General features: G+C 39.5%; 3 protein-coding genes across 3 annotated transcripts; all 3 read left to right on the top strand.

Moving 5' to 3' along the window:
* Positions 1-5,059: 5,059 nt before the first annotated feature.
* Positions 5,060-6,574, top strand: LOC123317671. Its single transcript, XM_044904277.1, has 2 exons — positions 5,060-5,155; positions 5,396-6,574. The coding sequence occupies exons 1-2, from the start codon at positions 5,060-5,062 to the stop codon at positions 6,572-6,574; spliced, it is 1,275 nt and encodes a 424-aa protein (XP_044760212.1).
* A 6,671-nt stretch (positions 6,575-13,245) lies between these two features.
* Positions 13,246-15,173, top strand: LOC123317672. The gene is made up of 3 exons (XM_044904278.1): positions 13,246-13,343; positions 13,553-13,683; positions 14,838-15,173. Exons 1-3 carry the CDS (start codon positions 13,274-13,276, stop codon positions 15,171-15,173), a joined length of 537 nt encoding a protein of 178 aa, XP_044760213.1. The 5' UTR covers positions 13,246-13,273.
* Positions 15,174-16,559: 1,386 nt separating this feature from the next.
* Positions 16,560-19,030, top strand: LOC123316374. Its single transcript, XM_044902416.1, has 2 exons — positions 16,560-17,754; positions 18,899-19,030. Exon 1 carries the CDS (start codon positions 16,637-16,639, stop codon positions 17,666-17,668), a length of 1,032 nt encoding a protein of 343 aa, XP_044758351.1. The 5' UTR covers positions 16,560-16,636; the 3' UTR covers positions 17,669-17,754; positions 18,899-19,030.
* The last annotated feature ends 2,218 nt before the right edge of the window (positions 19,031-21,248 follow it).

Genomic DNA, 21,248 nt, shown 5'->3' on the forward strand with positions numbered 1-21,248 from the left:
TCTTTTGTATTCTGTCCAGGAATGCTGTTTTGAATATGGTTCTAGTCTCAGAGGTCTTTATTTCTAGACCTTGTTTTATGCCCAGATATTTATATGTCTCCCCTGGGTTTAGGCTCTGAATTTCTGTGTTGTCCTGCACCAGCATTCCTTCTCCATGTGTGAGTTTTCCTCGCTTCACATGCGCAACTGCGCATTTGTCCAGCCCCATCTCCATTCTGATTGTTTCCGTGAAGGATGCTACCACTCTGAGCTGTCTCATTAGTTGATCTTCGTTGGCTGCGTAAAGCTTGAGGTCATCAATATAAAGCTGGTGGTTTATCTTGGTGTTATGCCTTTTTTCTATTATATACCCGCAATTGCTTTTGTGCAGGAGTCCACTCAGAAAATTTATCGCCAGACAAAACCATATGGTACTCAACTTATCTCCCTGGAAGAGTCCCCTCTTGATTTTCAATTCCTGTGTTGTGTAGGTTTTTCCTCGGATGTTGACGTAAAATCTTGTGCGCCATGATTTCATAAGGCATTTGAGTAGACTGATTACATCCTCCGATACACCGTAGAGTTGCAGGGTGGGGTATCGAATCGAAGGCTTTTTTGTAATCTATCCACGCCATTGAAATGTTGCGCTGTTTCCTTTTTGCTTGTTTCGTAATGAGAGAATCTATGATGAGTAATTCTTTACATCCCCGTGCATCCCTTCGGCATTCATTCTGTTCTCGTGCCAATATGTTATTTTTGCCTATGTGCCTCGAGATGTGAAGTGTTAGCACTCCGGTAAGTATCTTATATACTGCCGAAAGGCATGTTATTGGACGGTAATTCCTTGGGTTTCCGCTGTCTTTCCCTTTAGGTAGCATGTGGGTTATGCCCGTGGTGAGGAACTCTGGTATGATCGACGGGTTGGTGAGAGATCCCTGGAAAGTTTCCGCTAGGATTTTGTGGGTGCAATCGAAATATTTCCACCAATAATTTGGTTTTCAAGTTCAACCGTGAATTTGATGTGTTCATCGAAGGAGTTGAAACTGCTCAGAGGAGGATGGCGTTGAAGAAGTTCTGAGCAGTTTCAACTCCTTCGATGAACACATCAAATTCACGGTTGAACTTGAAAACGAGAGATCAGTCCCCTTTTTGGATACACTGGTCACTAGAGATGAAAACAATGTGATCAAGTTGGATTGGTATCTAAAGCCAACCAGTTCTGGAAGATACATACACGGGGCCTCAAATCAAGACTGGAGAATGAAGGTGAACACCATTGTTGGTATGAGAGATCGAATAAGAAAGATTACTCATCCAGAGTTTACCCATGCTGCCCATAGGAGATTGTCTAACATCCTGACTGACAATGGTTATCAAAGAAGTTTGGTAAATAAATTGATTTTCAGCTCACCTGCCTCCACACCCACGCCTGCACAACAACCGCAGGTACAGGTACAAACAAATGAACCGATGGCGCATCCACCACAAAGAGGAGACCTTGCTGATGAAGGAGGTTCGGAAGCAGTCGTATCGATGGAACCTCAAATAAGATATACCTCCCTACCTTTTGTGCCAAAACTCACCCACAAGCTCTCAAACATTTTGTCAATCATCCCTGACATAAAGATTGCAAAATATAATGTCTTCCCAAACAGATTACTTTTCTCAAACCTCAAGGACTCCATTCCGCTCATGTATAAGAGCAACGTTGTTTATGTCATTGATTGTGGAGATTGCAATGGTACCTATGTCGGTCAGACAACTCAGATTCTCAAGAATCAGATAGCCCTTCACAAGAGTGATACACGGTTGCACCCTGAGAGATGTGCTCTAGCGTTGCATGCGAACAGATTGAATCATTGTTTCAATTTTGATGATGCAAGGGTCTTGACTACCGTCACCAACTACGAAAAAAGAATTTTCATAGAAATGTGCCATATAAACAACTGCGATAATGGTGTGAATAAGAAGACAGATGTCGGCAACCTCAGCAGAATTTACAGTTATCTCCTTGAATTGGACAGAGTCAGCTCAAGTCTAGATCTTGTACGTACAGAGGACGTTCCAGTCACCTGACACCTTGGTTCGTTCGAGGGTTGGATTGATTCTCGTTTGTTTTTTGGACGTTTTTTCAATGTTTTTCCTTGTTTTAACGTGATTGTTATTAGTAGTGTCAACAGGAAGTTGTCCACTTGTTCATTTTTGTATCGTTGGAGGAGAAAAAAGAAATTTTTTTTTCTGTGGTTGATGACTAACCTAACCAGCTCTTTATGGTTCAGGTGTCAAATAATATCTAATTGCGTCGTTGGTCTGGGAAAGAAAAAAAAGAAATTTATAGAAAAAAGTTTGTTGAAAAATTGTATAATTCCCTCACTGTAGACCTAAAAATTGTAAACCGTGATTGCTTCATTCTCAAAAATAAGTTTTTATATTCTTGATGGTCAACACAGACCGTGCACTGACATGTAATTCCTCTATTCCAACTAAGATATATATATATATATATATATATATATATATATATATATATATATATATATATATATATATATATATATATATATATATATATATATATATATATATATATATATATATATATATATATATATATATATATATATATATATATATATATATATATATATATATATATATATTTTTTTTTTTTATCTATCACCAAGCTGGGTAGGCCATTGAGGAGCCGGGCAGAACCTTCTACCAAGGCTACTCAAACGGACGTTAAGAACTTCCTCACTATTTTGGTATTCGCTAGAATGACCTCCTTTTGAGCTGTACTCACCAGCTCTTTGTCCAATCCTAGATTCAGGGTATTGTCCACCAGGTGTGTCTCCACCAGTCCATTCGTGGACATGACTAAGGGCACTATGGATGTTGATTTTAGGACGTACATGGTTTTCATCTCAAACGCCAGGTCATGGTATTTCGTCAGCTTTTCGACGAACGCTTTTTGGATATTGTCATCAGCCGGTATAGCGACGTCCAGGATCTCTATTGTTCGCTCTTTCTTTTTGAACAGCAGAATATCGGGCCTGTTGTGTTGTATGGGTCTGTCGGTTGTAATGAAGTTATCCCAATACAATTTATATCCTTCATTTTCCAGGATGTTGTTAGGGCAGTATTCGAAGGGCTTCACTGTCTTAGTTATGAGTCCGTATTTTTTGGCAATGGCCTGATGATATACTTTTGCCATCGCGTTGTGGCGCTGCATGTAGTCCACTGGGGCCAGTACAGAGCACGATGATGTAACGTGTTGAATCGACTCGGTAACTTGGGAACATTTTCTGCACTTGTCTGTTGGTATGTTCCGTCCGGTGATGTTCTTAATATATGATCTGGTTGGGACAACTTGATCCTGTATAGCTATTAATCTTCCCTCTGTTTCAGGAAACAGGTATCCGGCTGTAAGGTAAGTAAGCGACTCTGTTTTCTTAACTTGATTATTTTTCAGGCATCCAGGGTATCTTCCGTGCAGTGCTTTACTATGCCACTCCTCTATAAGCATTTCGGCGGTTAGTCGCGCTGGTTCTAAGTGGCCTGCCAAATTCAGAGGACTCAGGTTGTTATCTTCTTGACATACAGCTCGATGGAACGGTGAGTTTTTTTTTTTGGAAGTACTCTCTCATACTGCGGACTGTTCTGTCGTGCACTATTTCTAGGTTCTGCAGCCCTCTCCCCCCTTCATGCCTTGGGACATACAACCTGTTCATGGACGCGTGGGGATGGTGGATTCCCTGCTTGGTAAGTAATGCCCTTGCTCTTTTGTCAATTTCTTTCAGCTCTGAGTTGGACCACTTGATCACACCAAAAAAATAAGCAATACAAGGTATCGCCCATATGTTCACCGCCTCAAACATCGCCTTCGAGTTCAACCTACTCTGGAGTACCTTCTTGAGTCTGTTGAGGAACCTTTCTTTGTAAGTATTCTTCATTTCTGTGGTTTTAATGTCCAGAGCCTGTTGCACTCCGAGATACTTATAGGATTCTTGTCTTCCCAGTTGCGGGATCGTGAGGTCTTCCATCACAGATAAGCCTGTGCCCTCTTGTACCCGGCCTCTCTTAACATGAACCACGGCGCATTTGTCTATTCCGAGCTCCATTCCAATGTCCTTTGAGAACGCTGCCACTATTCTCAGTTGTTTCTTGAGCTGCTCTTCGTTTGCAGCATAGAGCTTCAGGTCATCTACATAGAACTGGTGGTTAATTTTTATATTCCTCGCCTTCTGTAAAATGTACCCGTATATCTGGTTTTTTAGTAGTCTACTCAGGGGGTTCAGTGCTAAACAGAACCAAAGGGGACTCAAAGTATCCCCTTGGAAAATACCTCTCCTGATTCTGATTACGGCGGTCTTATAATTCTCTTGTTTGGTGTTCACCACCAGCTGCGTGCGCCATGTCTTCATCAGATGCTCCAAGAGGTTGATGATATATATATATATATATATATATACAAACTATAATGATGTAATCTGATTAACGGGATTGTTGGAAATGAAAGGGCTGATTCTGAATACTACATTTATTCCCAGTCGACGTTTCGGATCTTTACAGATCCTTCATCAGGACTCTAAAAACACAAAATTACAAAGTCACATTAACATTCATTGGTTGATTAAAATGGGCACATATTACCGAATAGTTGAGTTTCTCTGAGGCAGTTGAAAAGACGCACATCAAAAGGCACTCAAGAAGTTCTTTGAGATGAACAATGTCTACATAACAATACCTAAATTTATCCTCAAAATTTCTCCTATCTAACAAACTCATCCATCAAACAATTTCTTTAAAAAACTACGTTTTAACAATTCTAGTTTTTTTTCTGACATATCTGACATATCTAATTGAAACCATAGAACAAAACAAAATGACAATACATATGCGCAGGGTGGCGCAAGCCATCGGGGAGTAACGACCCCGCGTACCCGAGTTGACCAGCGATTGGGGTTAGCAACCCCTTCGCTGTGATGTACAATTGCTTTCGATATTGGAAACAAAGCCTCGGAAACCGCCCTCGGTGGTGGGACTGCACCGGTGGGAAGACAGATACAGGCCCTAGCAAATGTTAGTGGAGCGAGTGGCGCTACTTTGCGAAATGGAACCACAAGGCCACGCAGCTCAAGGAACACCCGAGGTTATAGCTTGGACCCGCCTGCTGGTTCGTCAGAACAGCCTGGCGATCCCGCTGTACGACGGAGGAGAGAGAGGCAACGCTGGACAAGAGAAATGAACAAATGTCTTCTTAGCGCCTACTTTCACGTTACCGAAGGAGAAAAGCAAACGAGAAAATATGCCGAAAAATTGACAGAACGATGGCTGGAGACCTACCCCGACAAACAATTCACGGGAAAACATCTTATTAGATGTTTTTATATTTTTCACCTATGCTATTGCATAGGTGAAAAATATAAAAACACGTAAGTTGTTATCACCTGATGAAATAGAACTCATAAAAGCAGAAGCACTTAGGAATTCCCCGATTCGACATATTCACAACATCAGGAGGAGCATTCAGATTAGAAGAACGCTAACTCTTTCAGAAGATCATGACCACCACAGCTATAACGAGCAACCTAATTCCGAACCGCGACCCACTGACCTACCAGAGGCCGACGATGCCACCAGAGGGGTATTATCGCTATTTGAGGAGATAAATCTGAAATGGAAGGGAGTACCAATGCATATAAGACCAAAAATCAAGAAAATGCATCATAACACCAACACGAAAGAGACAATGAGAGTGATAAACGCAGCTTTGGTAGAAACTATCGCATCCTCATCGAATTTTGAAGATCTCTGCCACCTAGTGTATTGTGCAGCCATAGTTGCTAATTTCATTCATCAAATAAAAATGACAGATAACACCCAAGAAAACGGTACCCCACAGAGACCCCCGTGGGAAGAGCGAATTAATAAAAAAATTAATATTTTCAGGAAGGAAATAGGAATTCTCCATGCTTACTTGAATAGCGAAAACCCTAGTGAACACGTGAAGAAGAAAGCTCAGATATATTCCCAGAAGATGAAGCTGAAGAGGAGTGACGCACAATACCACCTAAGACTGCATACCCGCATGGAAACCTTAAAGCAGAAGATTGCTGCCCTAGGAAATAGGCTCATGATATATAGCAAGAGAACACGGCGATACCGAGAAAATAATCTCTTTGCTAACAACCAAAAAGAATTTTATAGAAGACTCGAGGATAACCAGGCCGACATAGATAAAACGCCGCCACAACCAGAAGAAATGAGGCAATTCTGGTCGAACATATGGTCGCATGGGAAAGACCATAACACTGAGGCTCCTTGGATTAAAGCTGAGCTCGAAGACCACTCCGATTTGAATGAAATGGCAGCAATCCAAGTTACAGAGAATGACGTTCGTGCAACCATCAAACGAATGAAAAACTGGTCTTCACCGGGAATAGATGGCATCCAAAACTATTGGTGGAAGACCCTGACGTCAACACATAGGGTACTTGCGAGACTCATAGATACGGCACTTGTGAAGCCTGATACCGTGCCAGAATATTTCACACATGGGATCACACACCTTTTACCGAAGAAAGGAGACTAAAGACTGCCAAGTAATTATAGACCAATAACTTGCCTACCTACGGCATACAAAATCATCACGTCAACCATAGCCTACAAGATCAATGGCCACATCCAAGCGAACAACATCATGGCTTGGGAGCAGAACGAATGCAGAAAAAAGGGACGAGGAAGCAAAGAGCTCTTGGTGATATATAACATGCTGACCAAGCAAGCGAAAAAGCGCCTCAAGAACATCTCGATGGCGTGGATAGATTATAGAAAAGCCTTCGACTCGGTGCCCCATACTTGGCTACTTGAAATCCTCAAGATCTACAAGGTGAACCGTCATGTGATCGCGTTGCTCGGACACCTAATGACAACCTGGCGCACTACTTTGAGAGTCCACAATGAAGCAGCTACCTACCACACAGCTGAAGTACACATAAAGAGAGGTATTTTCCAAGGGGATAGTCTGAGCCCTTTATGGTTTTGACTCGCCCTCAACATCCTGAGTAAGATGCTAAACAGATCCACATATGGATACTCCATCAGTGAACAGATCAGACTTACACATCTTTTTTATATGGACGATCTGAAGTTGTATGCAAGAGGCAAAGCACAGCTAAAAGGACTAATGGAGCTCGTGAGAACATTTAGTGAAGATATCAATATGACATTTGGACTGGAGAAGTGTGCGACGGTGACCGTGAGGAGAGGAAGGATGGCGAACAGGGAAAGCGTTGTTCTGTCTGATGGACGACAGGTGACTGGTCTGAGTGTAGAGGACCGATATAAATACCTAGGGGTGCAACAAACCTATGAGATAAAACAGAGAGAAAACAAAGATATCACTAAGACCGAACTGCTAAGAAGAGTCAAAAAAGTACTGAGAACTCAACTATCAGCTAAAAATAAAATGATGGCCATCAACAGCTGGGCCATACCAACATTCACATATACAGCAGGAGTTATCTCATGGTCGAAAACTGAGCTCAACGAAATAGACAGAAACATCAGAACGTCTTTAACACAACACGGAATGTTGCACCCGAACTCGGCAGTGGAACGTTTGTACTTACCCCGAAGGGAGGGTGGCCGAGGAATGATGAATATAGGAGAATCAGCTCTGAAAGAAACGTATAAAGTTAAAGAATACTTCCGCAAATCCAACTTACCTATCCATCAGTGGGTAACTTCCATCGGCTATCTTAATACGGCTGATGGAACACATGGTGAACTTTCTGAGAGAGATGATCAAGCAGAGATTCTGAGACAAGCTTGGGAGGCCAAATCTCTTCATGGAAGGTTCTACGCTAGCCTCCATCAAGCGGAAGTGGATAAACAAGGTACAAACACATACCTAACTGAGGGCTACCTTTTTCCCCAGAAGGAGGCCACCTTCTTTGCTATTCAGGATCAGGTTGTTCCGACAAGAACCTATGCCAAACACATTATGAAACAAGCTGTAGCCAACACCAAATGCAGACTATGTAATGGCGCGGAGGAGTCGATCCAACACCTTTCCTCTGGATGTTCGACAATAGCGGGCACTAAATACCTGGCGTGACATGACAACATGGGAAAGGTTGTACACCAGATGATGTGTCTCCAGAAGCAGCTGATCCAACAATTCACGCCACACCACTTGTACTCACCTCAGACTTTGGTTGAGAACGAACACACTAAGATTTACTGGGACTTCACGGTCATCACGGATAGAGGCGTAGAACACAATCGACCGGACATGGTAGTATGGGACAAGACAGCCAACACCGCCCTTATAATAGACTTTGCTGTGCCACAAGACTACAACCTCACAAAAACATATAACGAAAAAGTTTCGAAATACGAGGCACTAGCACAGCAGATGAAGGATATGTGGAAAATGGGGGAAATAGCCATCAAGCCTCTCATAATTAGCACAAATGGTCTCGTGCATCGTAAAACAACACAACATCTGAAGGAACTCAATCTACCAAAGAACACCCTGTTGTGGATGCAGAAAGCTCTGATACTCGGTACAGTCAACATCGTACGAAAGGTGCTTTATTCTCACTAACGAACAGAATTACTTTTGGCGTTTGCGCCCGAGTGGTTCTGAAAACCTCCAAATGAAAGGGCTGATTCTGAATACTACATTTATTCCCAGTCGACGTTTCGGATCTTTACAGATCCTTCATCAGGACTCTAAAAACACAAAATTACAAAGTCACATTAACATTCATTGGTTGATTAAAATGGGCACATATTACCGAATAGTTGAGTTTCTCTGAAGCAGTTGAAAAGACGCACATCAAAAGGCACTCAAGAAGTTCTTTGAGATGAACAATGTGTACATAACAATACCTAAATTTATCCTCAAAATTTCTCCTATCTAACAAACTCATCCATCAAACAATTTCCTTAAAAAACTACGTTTTAACAATTCTGGATTTTTTTCTGATATATCTGACATATCTAATTGAAACCATAGAACAACACAAAATGACAAACTACATAGAAACAAGTCATCCATTGGTCTCACCATGATTATACGACATAATATTACTATAGTCCATTCAAGAATGATTGACATCTCGGGTGGCTATGGAAAATCGAATTTAAGTTGGTAATAGCCAATAAATTCAGATTTTGTGTTGCGGAATTCAGGTTGGTATTGTGGATAAACGGCAATCCACAGACCAATTATTCTGAATCTATGCACTGACCGAAGATAATTTGGATTTTGTACAGCTGTTTACATTCTTAACTTAATCCAACAAATCGGAAACATAATTATATCAATTTTGATTGCTGATAAATATGCTCTGAATTTGAATATTTCTTCTTTTCAAATACTCTTCTAGGTTATATTTAAATATTCCACTTCTGTGATTGAAACAACAGAAATTATTGAATATCTTTTATGACCAGATTTAAGCTGCGTCTGGGCTTTCAAGTCCTACTGGGATGTCAATCATTCTTGAATGGACTATATAAATATTGCTTATACCTTCAATGTCCCTTCTCGAATTCATTGTTTTTTTAAATTTTTTAATATGATACATTTCTAAAAATGTTCTTTTGTACAAATTCATCTCCACATCCAGTACCTCTGCTAGGTCCCATCCCATGACATGGTCTGTCTTTCGGCAATGTTCTGCAAGATCACAAACTTTCTTTGGATTTTTTATATCACTCCTATGTTGAATAATTCTCTTCTTAAGTTGTTGTTTAGTCTGACCGATGTACTTTAGGTCACATCCTAGGCAGGGAATATTATAAACCACTCCTGTCATCTTTGTGGTTTCTACTTTATCCTTCACCTTTGAAAAAAGTTTTTTTTTTAATGAGTTGTCAAAGATTGTTAATAATGACCAGATTTCTTTTACATCTTTACCTCGAATACCAGAAGTGACAAAAAGAATTATTAATATTTTAAGGGATGAAAAAATTAAGATTACAGTGAGAAATCAGTTTGGTATAAAAAAACTTTTTTCAAAGGTGAAGGATAAAGTAAAAACTACAAAGATGACAGGAGTGGTTTATAATATTCCCTGCCTAGAATGTGACCTAAAGTACATCGCATCGGTCAGACTAAACAACAACTTAAGAAGAGAATTATTCAACATAGGAGTGATATAAAAAATCCAAAGAAGGTTGCATTAATCAGTGAAAAGTAGTATACCGTGTTTTCATAGAATTGTTATTCGTCAAATAATTTCATCTGGAAGCACCGAAATAAAGTATCCTTCAGATAGGAAATCAAAATACATAGGACTTGTCAATAAAAAAATAAGGTGTCAATCAATTTGTCAATAATAATATTGTAAAACTTTATTCTGAATAAAATATACTTCAACAGGATCTGTGAAGATCCGAAACGTCGACTGGGAATAAATGTAGTATTCAGAATCAGCCCTATCATTTCCAACAATCCCGTTAAGCAGATTACATCATTATATTAGGCAATACTTTTCTGGTACATTCTTGTGGGCACCACTTGGTCCTGTATTGCCAGCAGTCGACCCCCTGTCTCCGGAAAGAGATACCCTGCTGTCAGGTAAGTTAACGACTCCTTTTTATTGATATTTTCTTTTTTCAGGCAACCAGGGTATCTTCCGTGCAAGGCTTTGGAGCTCCACTCCTCAATGAGTTCTTCCACTGTACGATCAGCCGGTTGGGAGTATGACCCCGAGAGGCGCAAAGCCGTTAATATATTTACCGTCTCGTTCAAAGAAATATGAATCATCTCACCGATACATCTCCTTTTATAATTTTTTTCCTTTTCTAAGATGGTGACGTTCTCGAAATCAAAATTGTGGTTTTCGTTGAAGTGATGGGCAGCTAGAGCGGTTTTTTCATTTTTATCTTTATTAATGGGTCTACAATCATATCTGTGCTGGTAGACTCTATTTTTAAGATACTGTTTGGTCATACCTATGTAGCATCTGCTGCAGTCTTTACAAGGGATTTTGTATATTAAATCCGACTGCAAATCATCTGGAGTTTTATCTTTGATTTTCGAGAAGAGGGAACTGACGCATTTCAGTGGATAGAAAGCCAGTCTTGTAGAAGGGTTAGTTTGTTGTAATGCTCTACTCATGTTTTCAGATAAACCCTGTATATAAGGAAAACCTTGGTCAAACGTGTTCTTAATCAATATAAAAGGAAAGTGCTCACTGACAATGCAGGCTCGAGAGGTGATGAACGAACCAGATATTACCGTTTTCCTTATATACAGGGTTTATCTGAAAACATGAGTAGAGCATTACAACAAACTAACTCTTCTACAAGACTGGCTTTCTATCCACTGAAATGCGTCAGTTCCCTCTTCTCGAAAATCAAAGATAAAACTCCAGATGGATAAAACTCCAGGCCCAGCTTTGTGGCCTTCTCTCAGGAGCGACATGGAAGCATTGGAGGCTATTAAACGTCATGTTTCGGAGAATTCAGGGATTTTGTGGAATTCAGAAATATTGTTACAGAGAAACCGTTTTCCGAGAAGTTCCTCTCAGAACACTATTTCCATTTGCTTGGTCGTTACTTTCTTTCATTCGCAAATAAGTATTTGTGCCCAATAACGAGGCGCGTGAACTCGTCAAACTCAAATGTATTCCACTCAGCTGTAAATGTATTCCGAGACCGTCATAAATATTTGTTGAGAACCTCTTCATTATTTGGATTTTATATTGCCAGAGTCGTAGGCACGTTCCGGCCATCCCTTCATTGATATTAATGGATAGAGTATTCCCTGTTACGTGTAAAATATTTGGTTAAAATGTTGAGATTTTCTGAGGAGGGATATTAGTACAATGTATAATATTATTCATCTATAAATTTTTTTTATTTTCTCAGAATCCATTGATTTCGGCTAAAAAGAAATTCCTTAGGGCCTAAAATATTTTTAAATATAGAAATGTCATGGTATACCTCTTTTGAGTAGTTTTTTAGTTCAGATATTCAACATACGTATACTTCATTCACTTTTATTTTAGCAGTCGGTTGGCCATGGAAATTTGACACATTTCACTCTGTATAGTACGAAAATGTGGGGTTATGAAGCTTGTCAAAACATTTTTGGGTTTTAAATCAACGCTATGTTGCCCGTTCTACGTAAAAGTTTCTGTTATTACGTATTTTATCACAATGTCGAATCTCTTCGGAAAATATGTGACGAACATAATTGCAGTTTATACAAACTGATTGAAGTCATACCAAATCCAGTTATTTGCATGGAAAATACAAGAGTTCAGTATAATATCATAATATGCACTAGCTTGAGGAGAGCTAATGTTCGTTATCTTCTTTGGCTTACATCATTTGTAGATTTCAAAAATATTAACTCGAAGATGAAATGCATATGATGCAGTGGTTGGGAATGGGTATCTCCCGAAGGAATTAACAGATAATCACAAGAATGTTAAATTTTTCAACAAAAATCATCTTGCATTAATATTAGTAAAAGGAATTGAAGGAAGTTTCAAGTTAAGATGAACTTCACCTTTGAACAAAAATTTCACATGAATAAACAAGTAACAGGGCAACTTGCGCGTATTTGTGGCTATTCATCTTAATATCTTGATGTAATAATAATAATTATGGGTATTTATTAGTACCTTAAGACATTTACATTGCATAGGAGGAAAAATAGAAAAATCCATTTTAGGGAACTTATTCTCCGATGACATTTATCGAAAATCCTGTAGTAAACTTTTCGCATTAATTCACTCAAACATAAAATTCTCGAATGCCACCACTTTTTTGGGTCTCCCAATAGAAGGAAATTCTTTGTCATCCTCTTCATTCACAATCTTTTTGATTGTGGAAATATCCAGCTGAAATATATGTCGTTTAGATTCCGGTGAAACATTATATAAATTCTCTTACATTGAATATGTTCGCTACCGTCTGACGTATTGTGGATTTTAGAATATCAGGGTATAATTATTTGAATGAGCGGACCTGAATTCTAAATAGCACTTCCTGAAACCCTGTCTCTTTTTTCAATCACTTTCGGCATTTTCGTAATAAAAATTGATATTAGTTGTGGCAACGGCGTTATGACATTAACGACATTTCATGAGTACCAACCAAACTTTGTTCTAGTTACAAAAACTTGAGAAAATTATTTCATGGCCAACCGACTGCTAAAATAAATTTGAATGGAGTATACATAGGGAAATTGTTTTTCACATATGTTTCGTAATTAGAAATTGCCAGCAAGTTGGGAGTGTCTCCTGATGCAGCAAAAGGAAAAATGCTGTCTTTGCTTGCCTCCCACAGGAGGGAAATTAACAAGGAAAGATCAACAAGGGGAACTGGAAAAGGTAAGTAGCAAATAACTTTAGTAACTGTACTATAGGTACTGTAAAAGTATAGATATATTGCATTACATAAAAAGTCCAAAAAAAGTGAAAAATTATGAGAAGATATTTTATTGCAACCAAAATATAATAAAAATAATTCAAAACTACAGAAACATGAATTGACAGTGTAAATCAAATGTAAAACTTGATAAATTGGTATTTATTTCCAGGGCAGGACGAAGTATACTCAAGTAAATGGTTTGCATATGAAGCTTTGAGGTTCATTAAGGATAAAAACCAATGTAAACCAACTTTGAGCTCATCCCTTCCGCCAAAGGTTAATCAGGAGACAATTTCACAGGTAAACCTGAATCCAATTTCAGCATATGAATAATAAAATCATGTATAATCATTTTGCCATGATACTGCCCCTGTTGTCATGAAGTATTCAGAAAAAACTTTCCTGATTTCTTTACCATTTTTTGCTGGTTTCCTTGCGACCTTTTTCAAATTAAGTAGAGATGTCATTTCCGGATCATTTCTCCAGGAACCAGGTATAACCTCCCCATTTTCTTCTGTATACATAGCACCTGAAGGACAATATAAATTATGCGAAGTGGAACTTCGGCGTAAAAAATTGTGGAGGTACACACACGCCATTACAACCCACTTGGCTTTGCCTGGTTCTAACAGGAGAGGTTTTCGTAGTACACGAAAAACCGAACATAAAATGCCAAAAGCATTTTCGACAACCCTTCTGGCTCGACTCAGCCTGTAATTAAAAATTCTCTCCGGAGAACCTTTGGGGTAGAATACTGAATAGGGTTTCATCAAACTGTCGCTCAATACAAAAGCATCATCTCCTAAAATCACGTAAGGTACTGGAATTTCTCCATTTGGCAATTTAGACGGTTGTGGTAGATTCAAGCGTTCATTTTTTATATCCTTGTACAACTGAGAGTTTTTGAAAACCCCTCCATCGGAAATTCTGCCTTGGCATCCAACATCCACAAAAATAAAGTTATAGTCAGCGTCAACTAAACCAAATAGGACTACACTAAAAAAGGACTTATAATTGAAGTATTCACTGCCACTTTTAGGTGGACATTGTATGATGACATGTTTTCCGTCGATAGCTCCAACAGCATGGGGAAAGTTCCACTTTTGTTCAAACACCTGGGAGACGCGCTGCCACTCTTCTTCATTTTCTGGCATCTGTAAAATAATGAGAAAAGTACATTTTTGCACCTTGTGCAATACCTAACATACAATGACAACGAAATAAAGGACGAATGTTAAACACTTTTCATTTAAATAGTACATGGTGGCCGTTGGAAAACGAAACATAGCCATTTACTGGCGAATTGGCCACATTTGTTGAAAACGCCGAGTCAGGTCGATTTTATATCGTTAAAATGTACTCGAATTGGGCGTTTTTGTTGTGACAATGGTTTACCTCACTAAGACGTATCACTTTCCAGTGATTTGATATCTTTTTCGTTTTTGTGTTAGCAGGTTGAGGAGGTTGAGGATCTGGAGTGCACCGCAACTGTTGATGTAGAGGACGAGGATAATGTCATGGAAGCAGATGATATCGAACAGTCTCAGTCTGCATCAACTTCATCAAGGGAGCAATTTGTACAACCTTCTGCACCCAAGCGCAAAAGAAAAACACCACCTACTGGTGGTACTCAGGTGGACCGAGTTGTGGATATGTTGGAACGATCTCTGGATCGCAATGATTGTGACGTGTTTGGAGAGCTACAGTTGAGTACTACGTCAACAATATTCTGTTTGACGCTGACATGGGCTATCTTCAAGTGCCTACTCGGTATCAGCCACCAACATTAAGGTTTTCTGACCCTCCTTCACCCTTCACAACAAGCAATCCTTCAGCTTCAGGACGGTTTCCCTTCAATAACGAAATATGTGATCGTTCAGACACACTATCAGCCACGGGTGGCAACATAATTTCCTCGGCTGCAGGGAGCTCATACTCCCAAATCCCCGATTAATTATTAAGATTATCAGTTTAAATTCTTTGTTCTAAACTTTTTTCAGTTTCGCATATTTAATTATTTAAATTTTCAGTGTTGTTTTAGTCCAATTTACAAATATATGTTGTTTGTTCCAAGAAAATTATTAAATACATGTATACAAAAATGAAATAAAAAGTTTATTCTTACCTTCACATATTCCTTCAGTGCATTTACGATGGCTTCACACACTTCGGGAATAATTTTCGATATAGATGGTTTGGAAAGTCGAAAAAGGTACATGAGACTTCCATATGAATCTCCTGTAGCCAAAAATCGAAGTGTTAGTTCCAGTCTAACCGACGCTGGAATACTCTCTCGATAATTGGTGTCCTTTCTTGACACTTTTTCCTCAATTTTGGCGAGTAATAAATTGAAGTCCGATAATGACATGCGGCAGAAATTTCTGAAAAGTTCCGTTTCGTCCGATCTCAAGTCATTTAGCAGCTGGGTATAATTTCTTCCTTTCAGGAAAGAATTCACCCAAGTTTTTCGTCTCCTCCTTTTGCGTAGTTTTTTCATTTGAGAGAGTATCACTATAGAAGCAGTAGAAATTGCAATTTTGGACAATGCGGGCGCCATGTCTGTGCACTTTAGACAGACTTCGTTGAATTATCAAGAACAACTGCTCGCTCGGACACGCGCGGTCTGTGTGAACACCTCCCATTCTGAGTTTTCGAACGTTTGAAAACATTTTAAAACGTTTCAAAACGTTTTGAAACGTTCGAAAACTATGCTCGTTTGGTGTAAATGCACCTTTAAAGGAATTGTTCCACAACCCGAAACAAAGAACAAGAAGCGATTCAAGAAGCGAACACACGTTCTGTGTTGAGCTCTTCAAGTAATTCTTGTTTTTCTATTGTTTTAACTATGCTTTACCTATAAATGTGTGGAATAATCTTTGGTGAGTCTGATGCATAAGTTTTCACAAAAATTTGAGAGTTGAATATTGTTTATATGTTTGATTATTTACATTTCTTTCTCACCATAATTATATGACGCATTAAAAATTTATTCTTGCGCGCAGCGATTGTTGTGTACTCTCCCACACAGGCCACACCCACACGGTGTTCAATTGTCGGGATTTCTGGATTATCAGTACCCGTTTAACACGGACGTGGTACGTACGTTGGATTTACCCGTTTGATAGTCGCGGTCACGTTCCTTGTCGATTTCGATCCTCTCCCGACCGAGGCCTTCCTTTTTCTGTATTGAGTCTTTCTTACGGGCCCAAGAAAGTGAAGTTTGTCTCTCTGTATTTCCCTAAGCCTAGTAAAGATGCCACGAAATTGTTTTTTCTGTTCAAAAAATATTACATCCAATAATTTGTTTTTACCATGCTCAAAGTGCAATAGGCCTTTTCACGCCGAATGCGTAAATTCAAAAGGATCAGACATCGAATACTTAAAAAACAGAAACGAAAAATGGAACTGCCATGTCTGTGTATCAACCGAGCGTTCTCTTCGCAGTAACTCGTGCAGTAGTCGCACACAACCCTCTGTTGCCTCTCCACCATCTCCGCCTACGAATGTTGAATGCGATAATGCAACCATCATGCAGCAGTTAGCTTTGGTTATGAATCAACTGCATAAATTAAATAATGCCATGACTCGTATGGAAAAAAGGCATGATGATGTACTTAGCCAGCTCGCAATTTGTAACTCCAAAATAGATGAACATTCCAGTATACTGGCTGAACACGGCACTCACATTCAGTCTTGCCAGAGAGAGGTGTCAGATCTCCAGGGTACTTATACAGAACTCTCTGCTGAGTTGTCTCGTGTCTCTAATTCCTTGGAAGCGTTGAAGACAGAGCCCAAAACTTCCAATAATGATATCGTTTCTGCTGCTCACGTACAAGAAATTGTACAACGTGTCAAGAGATCTCACAACCTAATCATACAAAATCTGCCGGAATTTGACACTGAATCCCTTGAGAAATCAAAGGTAAACGATTTGGTTGAGAATATCAGTGAGACTTCGAGTAGATTCATCGTGAGAAGTGAACGTTTGCCTTCTTCTGTGAAATCCCGTCCTCGTCTACTGAAGGTAACCTTTAGTGATCCGGAGGTAGTGTCCAATATTTTACGGAACAAAGCAGTTCTCAAGAGTAGAGAGGAGTATAATAGGATAATAATCAGAGATGATAAAACTAAAGGCCAGATTGATGAGTTGAGGACTTTAAGGGAGGAACTTGCGGGACGACAGGCTTCAGGGAAAACAGGGCTGACCATTAAGTACGTGAAGGGAGTACCGCGAATTATCAACTCTCCTACTGTTCCCCAACATGAGAATCTTAAAAAAAACTAACAATAGAGTTGGCGCAGTGGCCAATAATGTACACAAACATCCAATCACTCCCTTCCAAGTTCAATGAATTTCTCGCCTTTGTACAGGGTGGGCAAATTTCGATGTTTTAGCACTACAGTTTTTAAACCAGATGAGATACACGAAATCTGATACCCCATTCTCGTTCTCTTCTTCTGAGAGAATAACAATAGTAGTAGTCATTTTTGGCCACTTTCTTTTGTTTTCGAGTTATAAGCAAAAAGTGGAAAAATGGCGATATCGAAATAAATTTATATCTCCGCTAATATTGATGATAGAGCTCTGAAATTGAGGCATTATTCAGGCACTTTTTTACGTAGAATCCAGTGGCGTGCTCGTTTTTTTAGCAGGATTTTTAATTACGAAGCTATGACCCAAATTTATGTTTTTTTAAATGGGAACACTAGTTCTCTGTGCAATTTTGTGAAAGCTTAATTTTTGCTGATTTCAAAAATATATAATATCATATGGTTTGTATCAATATAAATAATAGAAAATGGTCAAAAACCTTTTTTCTCAATATTTCTATGGTTTCAACTTTTGATGAGCATAGAAAAATATAGCATCGTATGATTACCAGTGTCTCTTTCTATAAGTCCTTTCATTATTATGAAAATCTATGAAATATATGCTTAAAATTTTGTGAAAATTGGTGAAAGGCAAATAAAGAATGACATTGCCGGAAGGAGACTGCTTTTGTTATAGGAAACTCTATTTTTCTGTGCTCGTCAAAAGTTGAAACCATAGAAATATTGGGAAAAAGTGTTTTTGACCATTTTCTATTATTTATATTGATACAAACCATATGATGTTATATATTTTTGAAATCAGTAAAAATTAAGCTTTCAAAAAATTGCACAGAAAACTAGTGTTCCCCTTAAAAAAAACATAACTTCGGGTCATAGCTTCGTAATTGAAAATCCTGCTAAAAAGGCGAGCACGCCACTGCATTTTACGTAAAAAAGTGCCTGTATAATGTTTCAATTTCATAGCTCTATCATCAGTATTAGCGGAGATATAAATTTATTTCGATATCGCCATTTTTCCAATTTTTGCTTATAACTCGAAAACAAAAGAAAGTGGCCAAAAATCACTACTACTATTGTAAGTTTCTCAGAAAAAGAGAACGAGAATGGGGTATCAGATTTTGTCTATCTCCTCTGGTTTAAAATCTGTAGTGCTAAAACATCGAAATTTGCCCACCCTGTACAGTTGCACAGACCCTACATAATGTTCATCACAGAGTCTTGGCTTCACCCTGCACTCAGAGATGGTTTGTACCACATCGACTCATACACATTATATCGTGGCGATAGTGAGCGGACGATTGGACATGGGGGAGTATGTGTATATATTAGTGATAATATAACTGCTAATTTTTCAATTACTACCATTCATAACGATTGGGATGGAATAGACAACCTCTTCTTGAAAATAGCAACTGCTAATTCTTCTGTAATGATTGGATGTGTGTATCGTCCACGACCATGTTCTGCTGACATAGACTTCACTGGTTTTTTATCTAGCTGCGCTGCCTCCCAAGATAACATCTTCATCACTGGAGATTTCAATTGCCCTGATATAAAGTGGCCTCTTGTGTGTCTTCCCCCACCGAGCTCTCAATCTTTTCCTTATGCAGAGGTCGTGATGAACACTTGCTTACAACAACTAGTTGACCAGCCTACAAGATTTCGAGAGGGGCAAACACCATCTCTTCTGGATCTCTTCATAGCCTTTGATGAGAACATCATATCGAATATAGATTATCTTCCACCCTTTGGCAAATCCGATCACCTTCTGCTTTCAACCAGTCTTTAACTACAATTTCCAATTCATTCCAGCAAATGCAACAAGACAGTGAGGATTATAGATTACGAGAAGTTATCTCATGTTCTTCGTGCTAATAGTTGGGAATCCCTCGAACAGTTGAATAGTGTCGACTCTATGTGGACTCAATTTTTAACGATTATTGAAAATGCCCTAAATGATTGCACTACCTACAAGATTATTAGGCAGAATCCAGTAAAACCGTGGATCAACGACAATATTCTGAGAATGATTCGCCGCAAGAAGTCCCTATGGCAGAGGTTTTTACGCTGTCGGGCTGAGGCCGATTACGCCGCACACCGAAGGTATTCGAATTCATCGTCATCATCCATTTCAAGTTTGAAAACGGATTACGAAAGACGTCTTGCCACCTCAAAAAATAAGAGAAAATTTTATAAATATCTTCGTTCCACTATGAACACTAAAGTGAGTGCTCCTATTGTTAAAGATGCTACAGGTGAATTGTGTACATCGCAAATTGAGTCTGCAGATATTTTGTCTAGAAGTTTTGCATCTGCTTTCGTTGTTGAACCTGATGGACAAATCCCCTCAACATCCACACCTCGTGTCAGGACGAACCTCCAGAACATATCTATCAATGAGGAAACGATTCTGAAATATTTGATCAAATCTAAAAAAGGGTTTTCGCCGGGTCTGGATGGCATCTCAACTGAGCTGCTATCACGTTGTGCGAATGAGCTGACTAAACCCCTCTTCATACTGTTTTCTCAATCACTTGCTACTTCCACACTACCAGGAGATTGGCTTAGGGCATCGGTCACACCTATTTTCAAAAATGGTGACAGATCTTCACCTTCAAATTATCGTCCCATAAGTTTGCTACCCACAATCTCAAAGATTCTGGAGAGGATTATCAGTGACCAAATACTGGATTTCGCTCTTTCCCAGAAGATTTTACCTGATGAACAGCACGGCTTTATATCTGGTCGCTCCACCTTGACCAATCTCATTTCTTCTATCGATGATTGGACCAGGGCCTGGGATCAAGGATTGAACACCAACGTAGTTTACCTAGATTTTTCTCGTGCTTTTGACAGGGTACCACATAATCGACTGCTGAGTAAGTTGGAGCACTTTGGTATTCGTGGGAACTTGCTGAACTGGATCAGAGCTTTTCTCACAAACCGTACTTTCCGCGTCAGAGTGGGTAGTACATATTCCTCGGAAGATGAGAGGGTGACCAGTGGGGTCCCACAGGGTTCAGTTCTGGGGCCTGTGCTCTTCATACTGTACACTGCTGATCTCCCGTCTTTCGTTCGGTCCACCTGCCTGTTTTATGCTGATGACGCGAAGATCTACAGTTGCCCGCAGCTCAATCCTGGCGTCCTGCAGCGTGATTTGGACAGGATAGGTGAGTGGTGTGGAGATTGGCTTCTCCCTCTTAATCTGTGTTTGTGTGATGCATATTGGCCATGGAAACCCAAATATCCCATACTTCTTGGGTGGACAGATCATCCGGACGGTTAGGCACCATTCCGATCTTGGTCTTCTGGTTACCAGTAACCTTACCTGGACTGACCATATTGCGTCTGCATCAGCCAAAGCCAGAAAAGTCACTTGGTTGCTCCAGAAAAACTTTAGCAGATGTGACATCAAGACTGCAAAGCTTTTATATGAGACCTATGTAAGACCGATTATGGAGTATGCCGGTCCTGCTTGGTGGGTTGCCCGGAGGAGTGATGCGGCATTGTTGGAATCGATCCAACGTTGGAAT

This window comes from Coccinella septempunctata, chromosome 7, assembly GCF_907165205.1.
Source record: "Coccinella septempunctata chromosome 7, icCocSept1.1, whole genome shotgun sequence".
Taxonomy (NCBI): Eukaryota; Metazoa; Arthropoda; class Insecta; order Coleoptera; family Coccinellidae; genus Coccinella; species Coccinella septempunctata.

Excerpts from the sequence above, each read along its gene's own strand:
- LOC123317671 (XM_044904277.1), top strand. The coding sequence starts at position 5,060 with ATGTTAGTGGAGCGAGTGGCGCTACTTTGCGAAATGGAACCACAAGGC. Across the intron at positions 5,156-5,395 it reads TAGCTTGGACCCGCCTGCTG|GTGAAAAATATAAAAACACG; the intron begins GTTCGTCAGAAC and ends GCTATTGCATAG.
- LOC123316374 (XM_044902416.1), top strand. The coding sequence starts at position 16,637 with ATGCCACGAAATTGTTTTTTCTGTTCAAAAAATATTACATCCAATAAT.
- LOC123317672 (XM_044904278.1), top strand. The coding sequence starts at position 13,274 with ATGCTGTCTTTGCTTGCCTCCCACAGGAGGGAAATTAACAAGGAAAGA. Across the intron at positions 13,344-13,552 it reads AACAAGGGGAACTGGAAAAG|GGCAGGACGAAGTATACTCA; the intron begins GTAAGTAGCAAA and ends ATTTATTTCCAG. Across the intron at positions 13,684-14,837 it reads ATCAGGAGACAATTTCACAG|GTTGAGGAGGTTGAGGATCT; the intron begins GTAAACCTGAAT and ends TTGTGTTAGCAG.